At 41.0% G+C, this 20,783-nt stretch overlaps 1 protein-coding gene across 2 annotated transcripts in view; it reads left to right on the forward strand.

Annotated features, from left to right (window-relative positions):
- The first annotated feature begins 41 nt into the window (after positions 1 to 41).
- Positions 42 to 20,783, forward strand: part of ETFDH (electron transfer flavoprotein dehydrogenase) — a 54,591-nt gene continuing 33,849 nt past the window's right edge. Inside the window, exon 1 of one of the 2 annotated variants that reach the window (XM_047799676.1) lies at positions 42 to 339. In XM_047799676.1, the coding sequence (XP_047655632.1) occupies positions 306 to 339 (34 nt within the window). In that variant the 5' untranslated portion in view covers positions 42 to 305. The remainder of the gene's footprint in view (positions 340 to 20,783) is intronic. The other variant, XM_047799675.1, reaches the window with a different exon arrangement.

Here is a 20,783-nt window from a genome sequence, read left to right on the forward strand (position 1 = left end):
CCCTGGGATTTGTAGTCTTCGCTGGTGCCCTCTGCGTGCCCCGGGTGGAAGGGTTCCCTACCCTCTCCGTATTGGTCTGTGACCCAGAAGTCCTACGGGCAGTCACATCGCGCGTGGCGCAGCCACACAGCGAGAAAGAGCCGGCAGTACGGTGAAGCCAGAGTGGCCGGCTGAGTAGGGAGGCTGACTCCGCCAGTTGTCCCGGCGGGTGATGGCGCCCCCCGCGGCCTAGTGGTCCCGTGCCCGGGCAAGCCCCAGCCGGGCCTCCTCCCTCGCTGTACGCCGGGGTCCCGGCTGCCGAGAGCATGATGGTGCCGCTGGCCAAGCTGGCCAGCCCAGGTGAGGAGGGGTCTGCGGGCGCGGGGAGCAAGGTCGAGGGTCTACGAGGGGCGCGCGGGACCACCGCCGGGGGGTGGAACTAGTTCAGAGCAAAGGGCGCAAGGTCGCCGCTGGGTTCCTCCCCTGGGCTTGTCTCAATTGGAAGAGTTGACAACTAGGGCATAGGTCATGAATGCAGGAAACTTGTCAACACGGCTCCTGAGCGGAATCTCTCCAAGTCCTGGTGCAGACTCTTATCCCAAGCTCAGGTAAGGTCTCTTGCCTTGTTGCAAATGAGTAAATTAACATTTGCACAGATTTTTTTTCCTTGGTCCTCACCTTACTTGTGTATTTGCAGTCATCCTACCCCATTCTTAACAATTCGAAGTCTAGGAGTTCCCTTCGTGGCTCAGTGGTTAACGAATCCGACTAGGAAGCATGAGGTTGTGGGTTCGATCCCTGGTCTTGCTCAGTGGGTTAAGGATCCGGAGTTGCCGTGAGCTGTGGTGTAGGTCATAGACGCGGCTGGGATCTGGCGTTGCTGTGGCGTAGGCCGGCGGCTTCAGCTCTGATTAGACCCCTGACCTGGGAACCTCCATATGCCGGGGTGCAGGCCTAAAATAGACAAAAAAGAAAAAAAAAAAGAATTCGAAGTCTAATGTGGCACATCATCATTAACATGTGTATGCTGCCTGAGTCATCAGACTATCTGGAGCCAGGAATTTTTCTACATTGTCTAAAATTAACTCTAGGGGCTTATGGTGTTCTGTTTGCCCCTAGAACCATCCTGATGACTTGGTAAAATACCTCATTACCTCCTCTTTTTTAAAAAAAAAGAAAAAGTAGATTGCAGTTGGGTGGTTTGGGGGATTTTTTTGGAGGGGGTGGTTTATTTAAAAACAAAAGGTTTAAAGTTCAAAAAGTGTACTACAGGATCTTGAATTCTCTCACAACTGGTTTTTAATTTTTATTTAAATTAATTTTGGAGAGTTCCCGTCGTGGCTCAGATGTAATGAATCTGACTAGTATTCATGAAGACACAGGTTTGATTCCTGTCCTAGATCAGTGGGTTAAGGATCCAGTGTTGGCATGAGCTGCAGACGCGGCTCAGATCTGGTGTTGCTGTGGCTGTGGTGTAGGCCAGCAGCTACAGCTCTGATTTGACCTCTAGCCTGGGAACTTCCATATGCTGCAGATGTGGCCCTAAAAAAGCTAAAAAAAGGAGTTCCCGTCATGGCGCAGTGGTTAACAAATCTAACTAGGAACCATGAGGTTACAGGTTCAATCCCTGGCCTTGCTCAGTGGGTTAAAGGATCTGGCGTTGCCGTGAGCTGTGGTGTAGGTTGCAGACGCAGCTGGAATCCTGCGTTGCTGTGGCTCTGGCGTAGGCCGGTGGCCACAGCTCCGATTCGACTCCTAGCCTGGGAACCTCCACATGCCGTGGGAGCAAAAAAAAAAAAAATTAATTAATTTTTAGTTATGGAATAAATAAGTGTACATATTGGAAATTTAAGGATATTAATATTGTGTAAATTTCATGAAAGTAGAATTTTGTCAAATTTGGCCACCATATATTAAATAATTAGGATTTTGTTTAAAGTTTCTATTACTCATGCATGTATTACTACACCTACTATGTAGATACTGTTGACTGAAAAAAAAAGCACGACCTAAAATTTGAGAATTACGTTTTGTTTGGAAGACATACTGGAGACTTAGGCACAGGAGCTGGCCTCTCAGCTAGCTCTGAGGGACTGTTCAGAAGAGGTAAGGGAGGAACCAGGATACCTGGGGTGGGAGGGGGACAAGGCGGGGTACTTGGAACATCAAAAGATTATTGTTAATTAAAGAAAACCTGACATTTCAAGTTAATGAATTTAGCACTTTTCTCTGTAGGGGAAGATGCATGAGTCTGGGCTCATTGGAATCATCCCTTTGATATGCACCTTAACTCCTAGGGCCAGTATCCTGTTTATCTCCATCCTGAATTAACTCAGGGTGAATGGTCAGGGGTGCCTGCAGTGGCTGATGGCTTAATGGCAGCATATCCTTTGTTTATAGATATAAGGTGATGTTCTTTGTTCGTGGTGCCTCCTTTTAGTCATAAATTCAGCCAATGTTTGGGAGTCATTTCATGACCAATTTTTGTCTGATAGCACTAGGAAGGCTCATTCCCAGATCAGCTGGAGATCCTGTTGATGGGTCACTCCATAGGTTACTCTTTGGGTCAGGGCCTATTGATAATCTAAAATTCTCCGGAGGGTCTGTTTATTATGCTAGTTTATTATCCAGGAGATGTTTTTCCTTGTTGCTACTCCCCATATTAAAAGTTATACTGTTGCAGTTCTTCTATGCAGTTATATATGTGATCAACTATCTTGAGATATTAATTTTGTTGGAGGCCTGGTTACACATTGGGTAATGCAAGAAAAAACAGTCTTATAAAATAGACAGGATATAAATAATAAAGCTAGTAATATTGTTTCTTTTTTCTTTTCTTTTTTTATGGCTGCACCCACACCATGTGGAGGTTCCCTGGCTAGGGGTGGAATCAGAGCTGCAGCCTCTGGCCTATACCACAGCAACGCCAGATCCTTAACCCACTGAAGTGAGGCCAGGGCTTGAACCTGCATCCTCGTAGATACTAGTCAGGTTCATTTCCGCTAAGCCATGATGGGAACTCCCCAGCTAGTAACATCAAGAAGGTCCTAGTACAACAGAGAAAGGCACAAGGCGTAAATAATTTGAAACCAACAAGAGAGAGCAAATTAAAATAATTAATGTAACTATTTGTAATCTTCTTAAAGTAAGCCATCAAGTCCACAGGAGAGCTAGTTAGAGAAGTCAAATTCTGGAGGGAACAAATAAAGAGAAAAAGATAAATGCCTCATCTTTGTTTACAAAGTTATTCTTTATCAACTTGTTGTAGGTAAGTGTAAGAGGAAAGGTTTTCCAGTGGTATGATCCAAAATTTATCAGAAACTTATATTTGCCAAAAAGTCCTTTTCTAAAATCTTCTTAAAGATCTTCATTTTATAAAAGCATCAGAGTAAAACAGTGATTGTCTATAAATGACAAAAGACTTAAAGTGGCCTGGTTAAAAAAGATCTGGTTACAATGCAATTGATAAGAAACAGATATTTCTGTGACAAAAAACATTTTAAGATAATGACTAGAATTATGATTGATAACACTGTATCAGGACATATCAGGGAACTCCATATAAATTTTGGGTGATCCATATTAATGACATCTAATGTTAAGGTTTTATCACCACTTATTTGAACTGTATCCCGTGTAAGTGAATATAAATAAACCTAATTAGTTTAATATCCCTTTCTGAGATGTCTCAGGATTTCTTTAAAGCTGATGGTCAAAAGAACTTCAGTTAGAATTTGATATTTGGGAAGTTTGTCAAAAAATATAAAAAGGTTTCAAAACACTTGGTCAAATAGGATCATTGGTCACTATGAAACAATACTTTTTCACTTAACCAGAGTGATGAAAGATTTCAAAAGCAAATACAGATCACTTAAAGGCAAAGAAACTCACAGTCTGTTACCAAAAGCAGCATTCCAAGAAAACTTTGTCTTAACAGAGGAACCAAGTCCAGTCCTGTACTAGCTCTCTTTTAATAACAAAATCCATTTACCTAACTAAATTTAATCTAATGTCAGCCTGACCATGTACAAAACTACCTTTACAAGTCTCCCTTTCAACAACTTTCTGTATCCATATTAGTTTGTTCATTTTTTGATCTAGAAATAATTAGCTCTAGGACAAAATCCCCTTTCTTTTCCCAGCAAGTTTATTTCTATTCATATCTTCTTTTGCTGAAAACATGCATCTTACTTTCCTTGCACATAGAGATATTTCCCTTAATATTTTTGGTAGCTTTGATTATGTATTAGTTTTAACCCTGAAAAACTTTAATCTCTAGTGAAAACCTTGTAGGAACAAGTAACTGTGAGATGTCTGCCATACCAGCATTTTCTGATTGGAATATTCCCTAACCTGCAGGAACATACATCTTCTTACAGCAAAACTTCCCTTCTCCATGTTACAAGACATGTGTCTAATAAAGTCAAACATCTTTCGTTTCCCTCTTGTAAAGAGACAAAAGTAAGTAAATTTAGACCTGTTTAGCAGTTAATGCCCAGTATTTTATCTTTTTTGAAATGACCTGGGGGAGTTCCCAATTATGGCTCAGCTGATTAAGAATGTAACTGGTATCCGTGAGGATGGTAAGGGTTTAGTCCCTGGCTTCGCTCAGTGGCTTAAGGATCTGGCACTGCCACAAGCTGTGCTGTAGGTGCAAATGAGGTTCAGATCTCACATTGGTGTGGCTATGACAAAGGGCCCAGCTGCAGCTCCATTTCAGCCCCTAGGCTAGGAACTTCCATATGCCGCAGTTGTGGTTCTTAAAATAAATAAATAAATAAATAACCTGAATATTCAATCATTTAACTTGGCAAAACTCAATTTACCAAAAACCTGGAGAAACTATTTTTAGATAGATGTACCCAAAACTTAATTAATTCCTAAAGGAGTTCACCTGAAAACTCTTTATCTCATTTACCTTTATAACTTATGAAAATCATACCAATTTTTTCCTTGCTGACAAACTCTGCAATAGAAATAACATGAATGTATTGACCTTCAGTAAACCTAGATACAGTAGAACCAACAAAGCTAGCTAAACGCTTCAATACCAGATACTTTTGCCAAAATTCAGCCTCTGCCAGTGCTGAGTTGAAATGCAGAGACAGAGTTTTGGATAAAGGAGGGAAAAAAATAGCTTTATTGCTTTGCCAGGCAAAGGGGACCACAGCAGGCTAATGCCTTAAAGACTGTGTCCCTCATTGGAAAGAATTGCAAGGAGTTTTATAGTAAAAAAGGAGAAAAACAGGTTTTCATATAGGAATCAGGATTGGGACAAACATGCATTCCTCTTTCTTTGGGAGAAACTTAGTTATCAAAAATGAAGTCAGGAGGAGTTCCCATCATGGCTCAGTGGTAGCAAATCTGGCTAGTATCCATGAGGACATGGGTTCAATCCCTGGCCTCACTCCTTGGGTCAAGGGTTCTGGCGTTACTGTGAGCTATGGTGTAGGTAGCAGATGTGGCTCGGATCTCTGGTGGCTGTTGGGGAGGCTGGCAGCCTCAGCTGCAATTCGACTCCTACCCTGGGAACTTCCATATGCCTTGGGTTCGGCACTAAAAAGACAAAAAAAAAAAAAAAGCTGGAGTCAGGAGATCTCAGCATGATCACAATGGTGGTCTTCTGAGTTATTGCCTAGAATAATAGTACTTGTGAAAGGTGCACATTGATTAGGGATTAGAACAAACTAGGAAAGTCCCTCAAAAACAGCATGTGCTAATAATCTTTAACCCACAGGCAGTTATGCTCAGGGTGCAATAAGTCAGGGAGAAGGACAAGGAAGGACTCTAAGCTGTTCAGTTTTAAAGTACTCCTTTCTAAAGGAAGCTTATATTATTTAGAGTATCCCTTGAGAGGGCACCAGGGTCCTGCCCCAAGGCTGCACTGCTGTTCCTTGACCATTCCCCCCTTGTCTTTGCATCCCCTTCCCTCACTGATCAGCAACTGCCTGAACCTGTCCTACTCAAGGAAGGTCATGGAAGCTGAATGAAGCTCATTCCTGAGAACAAGAAATGAGGAACACAGAAAGGTTTTTGCACCCAGGAGCCCCCCAGGGCCCTGTTGGTTTCATTCCCCACCCCCCTTTCTTTGATACTCCTCAATCTTGAGGAGAACAAGTGTTGGACAAGAGAGGAATTAATCATTTTGGAGAGTTGTTAATCATAAACTCAGCAGAGGAACTCGGTATTAGGGGGTTCTTGGTTTTAAATCCTCACTTCTGTTTTACATTTTCCCAAGTCTTCCAGGGAATTGGGTGACGACCACTCTGGCTACTTCCTGCTGAACTGGGGCATAGTCCTGCCTCAATTTGGGGAATGGACACCAAATTAGAAATATTCTTGAGTTCCAAGTCTTGGATCTGAGTCTTGAATGATTAAGATCTCAATCCCTTGAACATTCTAGTGCAGCAGACCCAGTTAGAAGTAGAAGGAGTGACAACTGGAACTTCACTAGACAAAAGAGAGCTCATTCTTTGAGAATTAACCCAAACCCAGTCTGCAACGGTCACTCTGGGGAGAATTGTTGTCTGCTTTTGTCTGAGTGGGTTTTTTAACTTCCGATATGGTACTGACATATACACAACAGGAACCATTGGTGATTATATATTTCCTTTTTCTCTGCTAATGTCTGATCTAAAACAATTTCATTGTCTAAAAAATTTAATAATTAGAAGATTCTGGAGTTCCTGTCCTGGTGCAGCGGAAATGAATCTGACTAGGAAACGCGAGGTTACAGGTTCAATCCCTGGCCTTGCTTAGTGGGTTAAGGATCCAGCGTTGCTGTGAGCTGTGGTGTAGGTCGAAGATGAGGCTCAGATCCCGAGTTGCTGTGGCTCTGGCATAGGCTGGCAGCTATAGCTCCGATTAGACCCCTAACCTGGGATCCTCCATATGCCACGGGTGCGGCCCTAAAAGGACAAAAGACAGACAAACAAAAAAGTAGTCAGGAGATTCCTTGAACCCATAAGATTGCAGCTGCTGGCTACCAGCAGATATTGCTTTAAGAATGGCTAGTGGCATCCCAAGTCTAATAGGTCAGAAAGTTCTCAGCAATACAAGGGCTTGTCTGAAATCACGATCCTAATGTCACCTAGCATTACTTTGGATGTCTGAACCTTAGGTACTCCATTTTTTAATAGTATTTTCCTTGATGGCCAAGGCAGATATCACTGTTAATGACATTAGTGCTTTTCTAGATATGAGGAGATGTAAGAGTTCGGCTCATAAAATATTCTTCTGAAAAACTATCTGTCTGAAGACCTGTTCTGCCAGTTTTACCAGAGCACAGAGTGCCTCACTCCTGATCTCCACCCGGAGACCTTTCAGGAGGTGTTGAAAGGCAGAAGCTTCGGTGGCTCATGACTCAATCTGTGTAGAGGCAGATGGCAAGTGCCAATCCCCAGTTTATAGGACTCCCTCATGGTCATAAATTCGACACAGTTTTGGGAGGCATTTCATGACCATTTCATCCCACGGTACGAGGAATGCTCATTCCTAGGTCTGGCAAAGATTTCACTGATAGTCCATTCAATGCGCTATTACTAGACTAGGCCTTATTACAGTAGCCAAAAGTCTCTGGACCACCTGTCTTACTAGTCTATTACGGTCCAGGGAAATATTCCCTCTTGTTTCATTTTCCCATATTTAGAATTACACTATTACAATCATAGACCTGGTAAAGAACTGTATATTTGTTTAACTGCTTCAAGTCACCTAGTCATGATTATTTTTCTTGGAGGCTCAGTCACACATTTGGTAAAATAAGTTACAATAATCTCATAAGACAGTCAAGATACAAGCAATATAGCTAATAGTTATAAGTAAATATTTAAGCCAATAGCTTCCTACTCCAAACCAGTTTTAGAATATGTTGTCAAGACTATGGAGCACGTCACTTAAAGCAGCATAGGACCTTAGAATTCAGTAGGCTAATAGCCTGGTTACTGTCGTTTAAAATCTGTTGAGGGAAATTTCTTAAGTCTTTGATGTGGCTGATTATAGGCTCCAATCCCATTGACAGGGCAAAAATAGCTGCTAAGTTGTCGTACTAGTGGAATACAGGTTTCTTGACCCATTGGGCTCTTACCAATGGTAGATTGGTTAGGGTCATCTTTAAGTTGTTAAATATACGATCTTGAGTCTAAAGGAGGCCTAGAATATATATATATATATATATATATATATATAGTTTTATATATAGCTTTATATGTATATAAAAAACTTCCTATTCATTCTGTTGGAAGCCAAGGCTATAAATTAGTACTACAAATTCACTGAGTTCCATTTGATGTAACCCAGCAAATCTCCCGTCAACTGACCCAGCCTGTTCCACACCAGCCACTATCTCCAAGGCTAATAATATGTAGGCATTGTTCATTAGGCACCTACCCTGTTTCCTTAATGTCACTAGGCTAGGCTGATCATTCTTAGTATGATCTAATTGTTCCCAACATAGAGGAGCCTTTAAACTTAAGTGGTCATAGGTTAGGGTTAATCAAATCAGCCCATCCCTCAATTGTGGGAGATTTCCTTCTAATAAACAGGAGGTTACAGTTTTGATTGAGACTTAGCTCATTGTTCTGAGTTTGAGTGACCCTAAAAGAAAATCCATATTTATGGTCAGGGTCAGAGCAGGTATTATTAATTGGCCAGGTGAGAAAATTCCACCCAATAATAAAATAAATTTCTTAAGGGTTATTCAGTCAGAGCCTTGGAGAGGAGAAATCCGCCAGGCAACCCAGAAGCACTAGACTCAGGTAATTGGCCACCAGCCCAATAATTGGATTGGGTTTCAAAATCAGCATAGGATAATGCTCCTGATCAGCATTTGATTCACATGCAGAAGTCCAAGAAGTCAAGAAATTATAAGTTATCATACTGAGTCAGGTCCAGCATCTTGGACCAGCTATCTACTTCTGATGTTGTCTTCTCCTGATATAGTTTTCCCTCCATGTGAGCATGATTTTGTCAGCAGTCCTCTCTATAGAGCAGTCCAGTGCAGGGACTAGTTCAGCATTATGGTCTGAAAATCAGGAGCTCATATTTTTCAAAAAGTCCTTTCTATAGATCTTCTTGAAGGGGAAGCATTTTTAAAAAGACATCAGAGTTAAAGCCATTAACTGCCTGTAATGACAAAAGACTTAAGAAGGCCCATTTAGGAATTCCCATTGTGGCTCAGTGGTAACACACCCGACGACTAGTATGCATGAGGATGCTGTTCAATCCCTGGCCTTGCTCAGTGGGTTAAAGATCCAGCATTGCTGTGGCTGTGGTGTCAGCCAGCAGCTGTTGTTCTGATTCAACCCCAAGCCTGGGAATTCCATATGCCATGGGTGTGGCTCTAAAAAGACAAAAAAAAGAAAAAAAAAAAGAAGGCACATTTAAGATCTGATTACAATGCAATTGACAAACTTGGTTACTGTTGAGACATCACACTGTAAAATCTGAGGAGGCTTATCACTCATTTGATATTCTCTCCATGTATTTTCCTAATTTCACTCTCCCCCTCCCCCACCTCTGGGAAGCCTGGGCCCCTCTGAACCATCACAAAGTTAGCTGAAGCCAAAAAAAAAAAACTTCAATTAGAATTTGATAGGAAGTTCATTATAAACATTTGGACAAATAAAATCATAGGTCACTGTGGATACTTTTCCCAAAGTTACAAGAGATCTCAAAAGCAAATACAGATCACTTAAAGGCAGAGGATTTCACATAATCTGTTATTCTAATAAGACTTTGTTCTCTTAGAGTGAGAAAAGCCAAGTTCAAGTTTTGCACCAGCTTACTTTTAATTTACTTGATTAAATTTATTTTAAACTTAGTCTTGACCATAAACAAAACTTTTCTCAGTGTCCACTTCCCATACATCTTGCATCACTTTCTGTATCCATACTAGTCTCCCTTACTTTTCCATCCAACAAGCTACAAGACAGTCTTTCTTTTCCCTTAATAAGATGCATTTCCATTCCTCATTCCTTCTTTACTGAAAACACGCATCCTTACTTTTCTAAAGCAACCAAGGACTGTCTTTTATAATTTCTAAAAACATGTGGTGTTTTGTTTTTTTGTTTTTTGGGTTTTGTTTGTTTGTTTTGCTTTTTAGGATCACACCAGTGGCATATAGAGGTTCCCAGGCTAGGGGTCAAATTGGAGCTGTAGTCTCTGGGCTATGGCTTAATCAAAGCAACGTGGGATCCAAACCACGTCTTCGACCAACACCACAGCTCACAGCAATACCAGGTCCTTAACCCACTGAGCAGACCAGGAGTTGAACCTGCAACCTCATGCTTACTAGGCTAATTCGTTTCCAATGGGAACTCCTCCAGCATGTGTTTTTCTTACAGAGAACATCTCAGGGTGGCACAAATATATTAATAGTCCTAAATACCTTTAGTTTCTCTGTTTAGTAACTGATGTCTCAGTGTCTCGTTTGACTTCTGTTAAACCTAAGTACAATAAGGTATTACACTTAATTTTGATAACTCTAAAGACAGGTCTGTATTAATTAGATCAACAAACTAATTCTAAGACAAGATATTAATTTAATACTGAATATTTTCCAGTTCACGTGAACCTAAAACTTATTCTGGCCAGTTAATTCCCTTGCATATTTTGAGAATTTATATATGCACTTAATTTCCTTTAAGCCAATTAAGTAGGGCTCGTTTATATTTAATTTTTGATAATACCATCCCTAAGTTAAGACACGATGCATATACAAACTCATAGGTGCAGAGATCTCATAGCGTCATTTTCTAAGCTAAGTCATGAGTCAGATGTTACAAATAAAACTCACTAGTTTATAAATGATTTTTGAAAAGACTTCTTTCCCCATTTTTTTTTTCCTCAGTCTCAGGAATTAGAGACAGTTTAGATAAAATAGGTATTCCTGAGAGCCCAGGTCTCAAGGCAGAGTGAGAAAAGCAAGTTCACCTAGAAGGACTTATTCCCTCAAGGTCAGAATTCTGAAAAGAATTTTCTCAAGCTTGCTTTTTTGTTTGTTTTTAATTGTATATATATAGAAAAAAAAAAAAAAGCAGTTTTGGAAATTTTAAGAGTCTCACCCGAATCAATTTTCTCTGGAGTCTAAGGAATATTTTGGCCATACAGTGTTAAAATGAAGTATTTGTTATCAATAAAATATTGATAGTCTTAGCCTCTTTCCATTCGGACAGCATTCACCCACGAGGGCTCTGCAGTGGAGCAGAGTCAGAATTTCCTGTTTTGACAAGGCAGAATGGCTATCACAAATGACAACACAGAACATAAAGTACAGGTCACACAGGCATGGCCGTCCTAATCAGACATTCCCTTAAATTCAAGATTGTAGTCACTTGAAGAACCTACAGAGACACAGAACCTTCAGATCTAAGTACTAATAAACAGTAAATGGAAATATCTTGGGTCTTCAAAGGGAGAAAAAGAGAAAAGGGAGAGGAAAGGGGAAAAGTTCAACAAAGTCTCTAGTCCTTTGCCGCATCAGGGCACTCTGGCCAGTCGTCCGTGACAGGAGGAGACCAGGGATCAAAGGGTCCCAGTTGCAGCCATGGGGCCGCTCTGTTGGCTGATGACCTGGTCCTCAAGTACCCCAAGTCATCAGGATGCCAGTCAAGGCAAAGAAAGGATATCCCACTAGAGTTGGGAATTCTGAAAAGATTTTTTTCTTCAAAGCGAGTTTTCTTTAATAACTGCATATGCAATAGAAAAGCCTATTTTGGCTATTTTTAGAGCAAGTTTTGTCCTTTAATACTCAATTAAGTAGATACTAGAAATAAGTTTTGAACAAACATAAATCTTGCTGAGGTGTTGGAGGCTGGCTTTTGGGCACTTCTCATTTTTCTGTTTGCGACTCTATTTCCTATTTTAAGGTTGAATTTGTCAGAGATAAAGTTTTACTAATGACATTCTGTGGTGGGCCAGTGTGCTGCTTGAGAACTTAATTCCTCTAGGTTTTAACCCAGAGTTGCTTCAGCTTTCTCTTATGTGTTTCGGATCTCTCAGTGGCAACTAGGACACCATGGGTGCTCAGATCGCTGAATGGCCAATTATTCACGTCCCCTGTTGATCAGGTTTTAATTAATGGGTGCGTTTCCCTGTAGGACCACTGCATGGCGTGAGGACTCAGCCACCATCACCCCCGTTAAATTTCTCAGTCACCTGAGAAAGCGGTAACCGATCCAGCCAGAGGAGCCTTGTCCCTTTTCTTCAGCACAATGGCTCTCATGTATTATTTTCACCTTTATCCCGACAAATTCCATTAGGCAACTGAACTGAGGAAAAGCATCAGATCAGCCTCCTAACCAGACTTTCAGCCCAGACCCCTCAGTCTCTTCCAGCTAAGCAGGTGGCAGTCTCTTAGTCATTGGTTTATAGCTAAAGTTGACTAGTTGCCTGCGATCATCCTCAGGCAATTTCGGAGATGTTTTCCAGATTGGTTTTGTAAGCTGAGGCCTAGGCTAGAACCTCTGTCAGAATCTTTTCTAGGATACCATCAGATGGAATTAAATACTCGCGCACAAAACTGAAAACAAAACTGGAATCGTCGCCAGCCAAAAGGAAGCCACAAAATTACAAATGAGATCTCCCAAAAGGAAAATCCCCAAATGGGAACCAAAGGTTCCCCAAATGGACAAGTCCCAAGGGGCCTTGGAGCACACACTGGGGGACTTACCCAGATGCTGGCAGAGGTGTCGTGACATCCCAGATGCTACTTTTCTCCTTCACAAAAAGGTTTCTTGAAGTGGCAAGTTGTGGTCGACAGGAGCAGAGGGAAAGGAAGGAACTCCCCCAAGGCCAGTGGAGCCTCCGCAGCTGCTGAGGTGGTCCTTGCCTTCTGATCACTTTTCCAGCCCAGAGTTCCAACTTCTGAGATGGCCAGTCAGGTCTCCTCGGGGCCTGGCCCTGCAGCAGGAAACTCTCAGTAATGTGGCCTCTGAAGGAGTCCTCCAACCCTCCACTCACCTGAAGGGAGACTGGCATGGAGTGAAACCTCACAGCGTTCCATCAAGCTGGAGCCCTGTGGGGCCACCTGCCCACAGGCAGTTCCTGGACAAGCCCACAGAATTTGTTGCCAGATTTTGGCCTCTGTCTGCTGTTGCAGAACTGAAACACGGAGACAGCATTTTGGGTAAAGGAGGAAAAAATAGCTTCACTTGCTTTGCCAGGCAAAGGTGGCTACAGTAGACTAATGCCTTAAAGACTCTGCCCCACTCCCCCAAGAAAGAATTGTGAGGAGTTTTATAGTAAAAAGGAGAAAAACAGGTTTTCAGATAGGAATCTGGATTGATACAAACACGCATTCTTCTTTTTTGGGGGAACTCTTAGTCATCAAAGCTGGGGTCAGGAGGTCTTGGCACGATCACGATGGTGGTCTTCTGGGTTATTGCCTCGAATAACAGTACTTGTGAAAGTGGCATATTGATCAGAGATTAGAACAAACTAGGAAAGTTCCTCAAAAACAGCATGTGCTAATAATCTTTAACCCACAGGAAATTGTGCTCAGAATGCCTAATCTTTAGCTTGCAGGTGATGTGTTTAGGGTGCAATTAAGTCAGGGAGAAGGACAAAGAAGGACTCTAAGCTGTTCAGTTTTAAAGTACTCCTTTCTAAAAGAAGCCTATATTACTTTGGGTATCCCTTGAGAGGGCACCAGGGTCCTGCCCCAAGGCTGCACTGCTGTTCCTTGACCATTCCCCCCTTGTCTTTGCATCCCCTTCCCTCCCTGATCAGCAACTGCCTGAACCTGTCCCTAGGAACTCCAGGAAGCTTATGGAAGCTGAATGAGGCCCATTTTCCTAACTAGAAATGGGAAGCACAGAAAGGCTATTGTGCCCAGCCCCACAGGGCCCTGCTCAGTTTCATTAAGTTAATATCTAATATTTCCAAGATCACGTGAACCTGAAATTCATTCTGGCCAGTTTTCTTTATATTTAGAAATATTTAATTTGTAAGCACTTAACTTTTAGGTCAATTAAATAGAACTCTTTTAAATTCAATCTTGGTAATACTTTCTAGAAGTAGAGACATATATATAATGTACACACAGATATGAACAGACAAAACGACATCTCATAGCTTTGCTCTAAAAACTTAGTTGTGAATCAGGTGTTAACAGTATAAACTCACTAGTTTCTAAATAACAGTTGGGTAAAGTTAATTTGTTTGCTCAGTTAATTAAGGCTTAGCTATTTGTAGGAAAGAATTTTAAGATTTGTATTTGTCCTTCATAATCTGTAAGAAGGTAGCGAATTACTTTTTATGTGAAGGAGTCTTTCCAGTGATTTAAGTTTAAAAAGGCCTTCCCCTTTCCCCCTTTTCCCCTTGGTTTCAGGTTTTACCTGGTTGAGCTAATTAGGTTCAGCCTCTTGTGGCTGCAGTTGTGGGCTATATTTACATTTCTGATTTGCAGAGATGTCCAAGACAAAGGCAGTTGCTTTTAATTCTCCAAAGAACTTGTCTGCTGCCTAAATGCTGTTAAAAGATTGATTTTTCCAACTGTATTTTCTTTCATTTGCTTTTATATCAGTGGAGAAGATTTCTAGCTAAACTGAAAATCAAGAGTTCCATATTCTAGAACTTCAGGATTTAATTTATCATGCCTTCAAAAGCTTGCATAAGGCATTCAACAAAGGCCCTCTTTCTGAGTGTACGGGTTAGACACAGAGCAAAATCTCTATTATTATTATTTTTATTGGCCCCTGAATATTGTTCCCAGTTTACTTTGTATTGTGAGGCTCAGGTAACGCTACTGGTACCCTTTAGTATGTTTAATTAACATTTCCTGAGGGGCAGATTCACATGTCCTGGCTTTTATATAAGCAAGGGACACATGCCCCATGAAACATGGCTATTCCACAGTATAATCAAACAGAAGAGATGTAACCATTTTATATGAGGTTTATTTAAACATACCAATTTTTATAAGCTTTCGTCCAATTCCATCAAGCGTTACGCCTTTGACTTTAGTTTTCATTAGGACCCAGTCAACAAGCCCTGGTTTTATAGGGACTCCTAGAAGCTTTTCTTTCTTTTTTATTCCCTGACCATTGTATCTATTTTGTATAAAAGGCTCTGATGTCCCCAGTGAGGAGCTGAGCCAAGGGACCTCAGGCCCTTTTGTCAGTCCCTTAACTTGAAAATTGGCATAACTGTTGCCCCAAGTAATTGTTGGTCAGTTATCTCAGCTTAATTTTCTTCCAGCCTTTTAAATATATGCTTTTTAAACTGGGGTAAATAGAGTAGACTTGTTTGAAGCTCCTTAATGTTGGGGACCAGTAGAGTGTCCCTTTGGTCCATCCAACCTTAGGTAGTGTTGTATCAAAACCTTTTGTTTTAATGCCATTAACATCTGTCTTGTTCATCCCATTTCTTAATAACCATCTATAGATGTCTTTATCCTTTTGGGACAGGCCCCTTTAAAATTTTCACCTGATTAGGAAGAAGTCTCGGACATTCCCTTCAGCTTTGTGTGTGTGTGTTGCTTTTTTTTTTTAATTTCCCTGTTAATCAACCTAGTTGACATTAATTACCCTAATGTTTTTAATCTGTGAGACTCATGAGGGAAGCAGAGATCACAAATAATCCTTCCCAGACTTGGACTTCCTGTCGTGGCCCAGTGGTTAACGAATCTGACTAGGAACCATGAGGTTTCGGGTTCGATCCCTGGCCTCACTCGCTGGGTTAAGGATTCTGGTGTTGCCGTGAGCTGTGGTGTAGGTCACAGACACAGCTTGGATCCCAAGTGGCTGTGGCGGGCAGCTACAGCTTCCAATTAGACCCCTAACCTGGGAACCTCCATATGCTGTGGGTGTAGCCCTAGAAAAGACCAAAAAAAGAAAGAAAAAAGGCTTCCCAGACTGTTTTTTGTTTGTTTTAAAGAAGTTCTTAGATTAACCATTATACGTATTTTTTGCCCCCTTCTAATTTATTTTTTTCATAGGTACTAATAAAACAGCTGTTCATAATGAGAGCTCTCTGAAAACTTAGGAGTTTAGAAGTTACTCCAATTTAAAGGATCCATTATCTGGCCATTAATGAGATATATCTTAATAGTGACTCAAACCAATTAAGACTCAAGAGGCATTCCTCACAAGAGAATGTGAAGGATGCCCTTGAACCAAGGTCCAGGCTTATTCCAAGAAAGTAAAGGCCTTATCATCATACAGACTGATGCAACAAAGGTTAAAATGACAAAATGCCTCTGAGACTTGTCACAGTCAGAGGAGAATGGTTCAGAATCCCAATCTCCCAAATTGGCTGCCAAATGTACACCATGTGTGTACCTTCCGGATGGCACAGTCCAAGTTTCCACAACACACGCGCGCACATACGCAAACACACACACACAGTGCTAAAGAAGAGCAGTTAGAACTTTTACATCTCAAAGACACAGGAAGAGAAATGCAGGTTCCCCCAGGACTTTTGTTTGCCCAAAAAAAAGAAAGAAAAAACAGGTTGTCGGAACATCAGAAGATTTTTGGTAATTAGAAGTTCCTTTGTGGCACAGTGGGTTAAGGATCTATGTTGCCGCAGCTGCCGTGAGGGTTTGATCCTTGGCCCAGAATCTTCCACATGCTGTGGGCACAGCCAAGGGGGTAAAAAAAAGAAGACTATTGCTAATTTAAAAAAGCAGACATCTCAAGTTGAGGAATTTAGCACTTTTCTATGTATGGGAAGATGCAAGAGTCTAGGCTCATTGAAATCAGTCCTTTGGGAGTTCCCTTTGGGACTCATTGGGTTAAGAACCCGACTAGTATTCATGAGAATGCAGGTTCGATTCCTGTCCTCACTCAGTGGGTTCAGGATTTGTCATTGCTGCACGTTGCAGCACAGGTCAAAGATGCAGCTCAGATCTGGTGTTGCTGTGGCTGTGGCGTAGGCTTCAGCTGCAGGTCCAATTCAACCTAGCAGGAACCTCCATATGCTGCAGATGTGCTGTAAAAAGAAAAAAAGAAAAAAAAATTCCTTTGATATGCTCCTTAACTATCTAGGGCCAGTGTCCTGTTTTCTCCATCCTGAGTTCCCTCAGGGCGCACAGTGTAGGGTGTGGGAGGCTGCATGACTGGTGGCTTGATGGCTGCAACATCCTTTGTTTAGTTATCTGGCAAGCAACATTCTTCATCCATAATATGCTTTATGCTTTTTGGAATATCAAAGTAATGGGATGCTGTCTGCCCTACTCTTATTTAGTTAAAAGCATACCAAAATTAACATTTCCATTTTCCTTGGATGTTTAGATCATTGCTATTTTCATAGCCTGTTGTTAGCACTATTGGCATCAAACAGATAGATGCAAATGCACATCAGTGAGATTTTGACATGGTGATGTTATGAGTTCAGCAGACCTTTTGACCTGACTTCTGTACAAAATTCAGCCAAGGTGTCTAAGTGTTTAAATCTCTAAAGCAAAGTATCAGATTTGTTTCAGAAAGAGGTTAAAAGTCATAAATTTTTTTACCCCCTGAAAGAAATCAGATTACCCAGTTCCAAATACTTCCAAGGAAATCTGTAACTGTATAAGCAATAACATTACAGTTTTGTCTGATACCAAGTCTTCACTTTTCAGAAGCAAATAATAATTTCTATTCATTAAACCACAATATATCATAAAACAAACTTAATCTTTAATGGGAAATAATATAAATATTTAAGAAATATTTTTTGAATAATAATGATATTTGAGCTCTGGAACTGAGCTCTCCTACAATATCTTTATTGGTTTTTTTTTTTTTTTTTTTCAAAATTTAGGATAGGTGAAGGGTTAACTAAGTTTTAAAAAATTACTTGTAGTCTAAGTTTTTAGTAAACTGTTTACAAGTAGAGAAAATTAATTACTGTGGTTTTCTTTTTTTAAGAGTAATTATCAGGGGAGTTCCACTTGTGGCTCAGTGGGTTAAGAACCCAACATAATGTCCATGAGGATGTGGGTTTGATCCCTGGCTTTGCTCAGTGGGTAAACTGCAGCATAGGTTATACATGAGGTTCAGATCTGGTATTGATGCTGTGGCTGTTGTGTAGGCCTGCAGTTCCAAATGAACCCCTAACCCAGGAGTTTCTTTATGCCGAAGGTACAGCCATAAAAAGAAAAAGAAAAAGAGTAATTATCGAAAACAGATTTTTAAAGTTTGAGAGGCTTTAGATTTCAGTCATTTCAAATCTCTTTTCTTCCTGCATTCATCATCATCTTTAGTTATTGTCTGATGCCAGGTTTTTACTTCTTAAAAAATCATTTTATTGGAAAGAACAAAACATATTAATTATTAATTATGTAGTTGGTTGCTAAAAAATTAGCCTCTGCTAGGCTGGCGTCTCTCCTTTTAATCAGAAAAAAAAAAAAAAGCAACATGTTTCCACACAGCTCAGATTCCATTACTCCAGAGATCATTTCAGATCCAATTGTAGCCTCAGAGCTTGGCTAAGATTGGCTGGGGTCATCTGAACTCTGCTGTAAATGGGGGTTGTAGATGCCCTAATACCTCATAAGGTTATGAAGGGTAATATGTGGTATTAAAATTGAAAATTTCTAACTGGTCAATATGTCCATGAAAATGTAAATTTTCATAACATATTCCAAATCCACGCAAAAGTCTTCATTGATCTTTATTCTTTGTTTTTACATATTTAGAAGCCTGTTTCTGTGCAGATAGATGCTTCATTACAAGAGAGAAATTAAAAACTGGAGAAGGTGTCATTGTTATTGCCCTATAACCCAGGAATTAGTCTCAGGAAATTAAACCAGAGATTTGCAGATTCCTGGATGACAGTTAAAATTGTACCTATCCAGTTAATAAAGTGTATTGGCCACTTGCTTTGTGTAAGACACAATAGATCCTATATCATAGTATTTCTAAGGCAAAGATTGACTGTAGACCTGAGAGCTAATGGAGTGGGGAGAGTTAATAACTTGCTGAATTCAAACTCAGACCCCAAAGCCTGTAACTTTACCACTGCCTTTCTCTATATTGACTTTTTTGTTTACTTTGTTTTCAATTAATAAATAATGTTTTTAGCAGCTTTAGGTTGAAAGCAGAGTTGAGCGGAAAGTACACAGAATTTCCATGTAACTTTACCCCAGTCCCCATTAACATCCTGTGTTGGTATAGTACGTTTGTCACAGGTGGGGAGCCAGTAGTGATACATTATCGTCAGAGTCCATAGTTTATATTACTTCACACTGTGTGTTATGCATTCCATGGGTTTAAGAAATGTGTAGGGAGTTCCTGTTGTGGCGCAGTGGAGATGAATCTGACTAGTGTCATGAGGATGTGGGTTTGATCCCTGGGCTCCCTCACTGGGTTGGAGATCCAGCATTGCTGTGGCTGTGTCAGCCAGTAGCTGTAGCTCTGATTTGACCCCTAGCCTGGGAACTTCCATATGCTGAGGGTGAGGCCCTAAAAAGTGAAAGGAAGGGAGGAAAATGTGTAATGTCAAGCATCCGCCATTACTTACAGTGTCACACAGAACAGTCTCACTGCCCCACAGTCCCCTGTGCTGCACAGTCTCTTCCCCCCTGTTCCTCAACTCTGACACCCACTCATCTTTCTGCTGTTGTTCATTTGGAAGCATACAGCATGTAGCGTTTTCAGATTGGTTTCTTTCAACATGCATTTGCATTTCCTCTGTGTCTTCATGGCTAATAGCTCCTTTCTTTCTTTTTTTTGTTTTTTTGTTTGTTTGTTTGTTTTGTTGTTGTTGTTGTTGTTGCTATTTCTTGGGCCGCTCCTGCGGCATATGGAGGTTCCCAGGCTAGGGGTTGAATCGGAGCTGTAGCCACCAGCCTACGCCAGAGCCACAGCAACGCGGGATCCAAGCCGCGTCTGCAACCTACACCACAGCTCACGGCAACGCCGGATCGTTAACCCACTGAGCAAGGGCAGGGACCAAACCAGCAACCTCATGGTTCCTAGTCGGATTCGTTAACCACTGCGCCAAGACGGGAACTCCAGCTCCTTTCTTTCTAACACCAAATGCTATTCCACTGCATGGATGCACCACATTCTATTTACTCACCTCATGAAGGACGTCTTCCAAGTTTTGATCATTATGAATAAAGATGCTATAAACATTCATGTAAAGATTTTTAAAATAATTCTAGATATGGTATTTCATTGTGGTAAGAATACAACATAAGATATGCGCTCTTGACAAAATTTTAAAAGTGCCTTATTGTTGACTGTAGGTACACCATTGTCCAGCAGATCTCTAGTTTATTCATATTGCTTGGCTGAGGGTTTTGTGTGGATGTTAACTTCCAGCTCACTTTGGTAACTGCCAAGGAGGACAATTGCAGTTGCTGCATCCTACGTTAGGAGTCTATTTAGCTTTGTAGGAAACTAACAGACTGTCTTTCAGAGTGGCTATACCAGTTTTGCATTCCCACCAGCCATGAATAAGGCCTCCTGTTGCTCCACGTCCTCTCAGCACAATGGGGTTGTCATTGTGCTGGGTTTTGGCCATTCTAATGGGTGTGTAGTGGTGTCTCCTTGTTTTAATTTGCACTTACCTAATGACACAGGATGGTCAGCATCTTTTCCTGTGCTTGTTTCCCATCCAAATATCTCTGTTGGTGAGGTGTCCAGATCTTTTGCCCATTTTTGAGTTGTCTATTTTCTCGAGTTGTGTGAGTTCTTTGTATATTTCAGATAGCAGCCCTTTATCAGATATGTGTTTTACATATATTTTCTTCCAGTGTATGGCTTGACTTTTTATTCCTTCATGTTGGCCTTCTAATCCTTCTGATTTATGACTCTAGCTTACCTTTTCCTAGAGAATTACGCTAAAGGAACATTAGCCATTTAAAAATACCA

The sequence above is a fragment of the Phacochoerus africanus genome, chromosome 10, assembly GCF_016906955.1.
Source record: "Phacochoerus africanus isolate WHEZ1 chromosome 10, ROS_Pafr_v1, whole genome shotgun sequence".
Classification (NCBI taxonomy): Eukaryota; Metazoa; Chordata; class Mammalia; order Artiodactyla; family Suidae; genus Phacochoerus; species Phacochoerus africanus.